The 5,523-nt window shown below is 45.8% G+C and overlaps 1 protein-coding gene and 1 pseudogene across 1 annotated transcript in view; both read left to right on the forward strand.

Annotated features, from left to right (window-relative positions):
- ZNF135 (zinc finger protein 135) overlaps nt 1-2,409 on the forward strand; it is an 11,827-nt gene extending 9,418 nt beyond the window's left edge. Inside the window, exon 5 of the mRNA XM_055078841.1 lies at nt 287-2,409. Within this exon, the coding sequence (XP_054934816.1) occupies nt 287-2,001 (1,715 nt within the window). The 3' untranslated portion in view covers nt 2,002-2,409. The remainder of the gene's footprint in view (nt 1-286) is intronic.
- A 121-nt stretch (nt 2,410-2,530) lies between these two features.
- On the forward strand, nt 2,531-4,092 carry LOC114483992 (protein S100-A11-like; annotated as a pseudogene).
- The last annotated feature ends 1,431 nt before the right edge of the window (nt 4,093-5,523 follow it).

Consider the following 5,523-nt stretch of genomic DNA (forward strand, 5'->3'; position numbering starts at 1 on the left):
GCGCAGGCTCAGCGGCCATGGCTCATGGGCCTAGCCGCTCCGTGGCATGTGGGATCTTCCTGGACCGGGGCACGAACCCGTGTCCCTTGCATCGGCAGGCGGACTCTCAACCACTGCGCCACCAGGGAAGCCCATAACTCTATTTTTTTTAATGGACAAAGCCACCTGTGCTCTTTGGACCTTTCAAAACCATCAATTTTATTCTTCCATCCACCCACCCGGCCACCACAAACTCTTCCCCCAGAGCTGGGATTAAGGGACATTTCCCTTTTTCTGTTTCTTTCAGACTTTGAAACTAGACAAACCAAACTATCAACTGTGAAGCAAGACATAACTGAAGAAATACCCAATAATGCCCTGGTAGAAAGCTTCCTGTGGGAAAGTCTGTGGAACTCCAAGGGTGAAAATGCTGACGGCCACTGGGAACAGGGTCGCAAGAGGCCAGATAGCCATGTGGTGCAGGCTGCCTTCATGCCTGTGAAGACACCCACTCAGGAGCAGCAGCAGGGGAATGGGTTTGGGGAAAACTTGAGTCTGAGGCCTGATCTCCCAACTCAACCAATGACTCCTAAAAGGCAAGGCCCCCCCATGTGGGGAACACATGGAAAGAGGGAGAATCCAGACTCAGATACTCAACAGAAAACCTGTGCAAAAGAGAAGCCCTACAGATGTCAGGAATGTGGAAAGGCCTTTAGTCACAGCTCAGCACTCATTGAACACCATCGAACACACACGGGAGAGAGACCTTACGAATGTCACGAATGTGGAAAAGGCTTCCGAAACAGCTCAGCGCTTACCAAACACCAGAGAATCCACACTGGTGAGAAGCCTTATAAGTGCACTCAGTGTGGGAGGACCTTCAACCAAATTGCCCCACTGATCCAGCACCAGAGAACTCATACAGGTGAGAAGCCCTACGAGTGCAGTGAATGTGGGAAATCCTTCAGTTTTAGGTCCTCCTTCAGCCAACACGAGCGGACGCACACAGGTGAGAAGCCCTACACGTGCAGTCAGTGTGGGAAGGCCTTCCGGCAGAGCATCCACCTCACCCAGCACCTGCGAATCCACACCGGGGAGAAGCCCTACCAGTGTGGAGAATGTGGCAAGGCCTTCAGCCACAGCTCGTCCCTGACCAAACACCAGCGGATCCACACGGGGGAGAAGCCCTATGAGTGTCAGGCATGTGGAAAAGCCTTCACCCAGATCACACCACTGATTCAGCATCAGAGGACACACACAGGCGAGCGGCCCTATGAGTGCAGCGAGTGCGGGAAGGCCTTCAGCCAGAGCACGCTCCTGACCGAGCATCGGAGGATCCACACAGGAGAGAAGCCCTACGGGTGCAACGAGTGTGGGAAAACCTTCAGTCACAGCTCGTCGCTTAGCCAGCACGAGCGGACGCACACCGGTGAGAAGCCCTACTCATGCAGTCAGTGCGGGAAGGCCTTCCGACAGAGCACACACCTCACTCAGCACCAAAGAATCCACACCGGGGAGAAGCCCTATGAGTGTAGCGAATGCGGGAAGGCCTTCAGCCACAGTTCGTCGCTGACCAAACACCAGCGGATCCACACCGGGGAGAAGCCCTACGAGTGTAACGAGTGTGGCAGAGCCTTCAGCCAGCTTGCTCCACTCATTCAACACCAGAGGATCCACACAGGAGAGAAGCCCTACGAGTGTAACGAATGTGGCAGGGCCTTCAGCCAGAGCTCCCTCCTCATAGAACACCAGAGGATTCACACCAAGGAGAAACCCTATGGGTGCAACGAATGTGGAAAATCCTTCAGCCACAGCTCATCGCTCAGCCAGCATGAGAGGACACACACTGGGGAAAAGCCCTACGAGTGCCAGGATTGCGGAAAATCCTTCAGGCAGAGTACCCACCTCACTCAGCACCGGAGGATCCACACAGGAGAGAAGCCATATGAGTGCAGGGACTGTGGGAAAGCCTTCACACACAGCTCCTCCCTTACCAAGCACCAGAGAACTCATGCTGGGTAGACCCACTCCACATGTTCCGGGACACAGCAAAGCCTTAAGCCATAGCGCATCGCTTACTAGATTTGACCCAGTCATACTCCTGAGAAACAACACAAACATTATACACAAGCCTTCATGCTCAGCAAACTCCTCACACCCCCACAGAGAGTTCACATTTAAGGAAATGATTGTGGTAATACCGAGCTCTGGGTCATCCATCCCGGGATATCAGATCATCCAGACAGTAGGGAAGTGTGGAGTTAATCACTGTTGAGGACCTTCAGCCATGAGTGGCCACTAATGCTTCACTATCCAACCTACAAAAGAGAAATGGGAAAAATGTAGTCGATCTGGGGTGGCTTCTAAGGATTCACCATATTCCAAACCAGAGATTTTCAAAGTGGTGACAAACTCAGCAAATGCCTTTCATATAAAAGGACCAAATGCAGTCAGAATTTATCATTATTGTACATTACATTCTTGGCAGGGGTTGCTTATGAATGGTGCAACTTGACTCTGATATTCCCTAAAAACAATATGGCAGAGTGCTCCAGACATGAGAGTGGCACTTTATGGAATCACCATGAATATTCAGCTGTCTCAGTACAAAATTTTCTGATTTGTGTGTAAATTCTTTGGTCAAGTTACATGGCCACCAGCCTCACAGATGTGAATGCCATATGACAAAGTATCCATGTACTATAAACAGATTTTAAAGTAGTTATATGCATTATGTTGCAATAAGTTAATCTTTATATGCAATGGAATTGAAAATATTTGTATAGGAAGACTTGAAAGGTAAAGCCACTTCTATGGAGTCTTGCAGATTCTGAGATGGCTTTTGCTGCTCTGTTCTTGCTATAAATTTTTCTACAGGACTCATAGGCATTAGAAATGCAGACGTTGCTATTTCACAAAAAGAGGAAGATTTTTTTGTTAAGCCACCATCTTATGAGCAAGAGCACACCCACATTGGAACCCTGTGTTTTGTAAGATTTATCTCTTGAGAAATGTACAATTTAATCTTCTTTTGAACAGTTTTTTGTCATTGATTCTTTATCCTGGTGTTTAATAAGCTTTTGTTTTTATAAAATTTAACTTGAAGGCAGTCTATAGTATTTCACTGAACCTTGAATCCACTCACAGCAGTCACCCTGACAACCGTGATCCTTAAACAGTGACTTGTCACTCTCATTAGAACCCATATGTAAATTGCATTGGCTGGTTTTGGTCACTAACCATCAGTTAGGGTTATAACAATCAGTTCGACTTTTCTAATCACAATGCTAGGATATAAGCTTCCAGTTAACTTGAAATTTCTCCCTTGGGGAAACCATGTTGCAAATAGTCTTCCAATACTGTTCCTCAGTATGCTTGTGGAATGCCCCCTCTTTTTTAGACTTAATTTCAGTCATTTAAAAACCACGTGAGAAAATCATGGCTTGCTGCACCGCTCCCCGCTCGCAGCCCCGTGCCTCGCTCCTCTCTGAACATGGTAAAAATATCCAGCCCTACAGAGACTGAACGGTGCACTGAGTTTCTGATTGCTGTTTTCCAAAAGCATGCTGGAAGGGACGGTAACAACAGCAAACTCTCCAAGGCCGAGTTCCTTATTTTCATGAATACAGAGCTGGGTGCCTTCACAAAGAACCAGAAGGACCCTAGTGTGACCGCATGATGAAGAAACTGAACCTCGACTCTAATGGGCAGCTAGATTTCCAAGAATTTCTTAATCTTATTGGCGGCCTGGCCATAGCTTGCCATGACTCCTTTATTAAGTCTCCCTCTTCCCAGAAGTAAATCAGAGGAGCCCTTGGACTTGGCCTCCAGCCCCACTCCCTTTCCTTCAGCATCCCAATTATCATCTACCCCTCACAGCCCACACATACCCTGAGCCAGGCACACCCACCACCCCATGCAGGCCACTCCTGCTGGTAGTAATAAAACAATATTGTTTTTTAAAGCACACACCGGAGAGTCAGTAAATTTGTGCAAGGGAAGGAGATGACTGGGAGGAATATAAATTAGATTGATGGAAACAGTAACCACAAGTTGCAAAGTAAATAGTAAAAATGCATCTTGGGTGTATACATAATCATGACTAATGATACCAACATAATCATCTCTAAATTACTCAAACTGATGGAGAGACGTCACTTATTGTTCACTCATTAAATGTCTATACACCCCTACTACAGGCACTGTCATAGGCTCTGAGGATACAGTCAGCAAGACAGACAAGGTCCTGCCTTCACTGAGGTTACCTTCTAGTGTGGGGGGGAACAATAAGTGAATAAACAAAGAACTATGAGAGTGAAAAAAAAAAAACCACTTAAAATCAGTAAATAGTGCATAGCAGCACTCTCCAATAGACACAACGTAAGCCCCATCGGTAAATTTTAAATATATTGTAATAGTCCCATTTAAAAAGAAGAAACAGGTGAAATTAATTTACTATTTGCCCTTATATATCCCAAATGTTACCACCTTGACATGTTGTTTATATAAAAAAAATCGCAAGTGAGATATTTTGCTTTCTTTTTATACTATGTCTTTGAAATCCAGTGTGTGTTTTACATTTACAGTACATTTTAATTTGCTGTAGCCACATTTCAAGTGCTCATTCGCCACATGTAGCCAGCGAGTGGCTGTACAGGACAGGGCAGCTCAATAGCCTTGGTCCTTTGGTCAGGTGTTCTGTCCTCCCTCCCTTTATTACATGTATCCTCTTCCCTTTCCCTGTGCTTCTATCCTTGTGTAGCTTCTTGTCCTCAAGGAAATTAGATGTGCTGGGAAGAGCAGCATCAAAGTCAGTCAGAATAGAGAGAAGGAGACAAAGTGAAGATTGGCCAGAGATAATAACACCTGCATCATTGTGTGGTGGATTGGGAGGTGGAGGGGGGTCTCACATTAGGAGCCTCTGCACTTGTGGTTTGTTGGCTTTTTCAGAGAGGCCTGCCCTGATGCCTTGGTGAACACCTGTTTTATGACTTACTGCTGTTCTTAGGTTTTTTGGTGCTCATGTTGTCCCAGATGTCCCAGATGTTGTCCCAGTCCCTTCAGGAAAGTTCCTGCCATCCCTGTGACATGCCTTCATCATTTTCAGTATAAGATGTTATAAACTCATCTTGTTTCTACCCTGAAATCAGCCTCGAAATCAGCCATATTTCTGCAGGTCCAAAGAACTGGTTCATTTTAGTAGGGGATGCTATTCAGGACCAAATCTGAGTGCCAGGTGTGCTCATTGCTACTAGGTTGTCTACTGCTGAGCTAGGAAATAAAGGCGCATGTATAAACACTTATATAGATACACACAAAAAGGTATATGGGTGCATATACATACACAGAAATACCTCCCATCCCAAACTGTGACTCCCCTTATTTTTATGTCCCTCTTCAATAGCGAGAATGCTGAGACCCCTAAAATAACTAATTTGCTGAATTCTAAAGTACTTGTAAAATAGTTTCAGAGATGCTTTTCTCAAACCACTACAAAAAACAAACCTACTAAAAGAAATTTAGAATTTGTTTGCTGTTCTTCTT

The sequence above is a fragment of the Physeter macrocephalus genome, chromosome 17 (genome assembly GCF_002837175.3).
Source record: "Physeter macrocephalus isolate SW-GA chromosome 17, ASM283717v5, whole genome shotgun sequence".
In the NCBI taxonomy this organism is placed as follows: Eukaryota; Metazoa; Chordata; class Mammalia; order Artiodactyla; family Physeteridae; genus Physeter; species Physeter macrocephalus.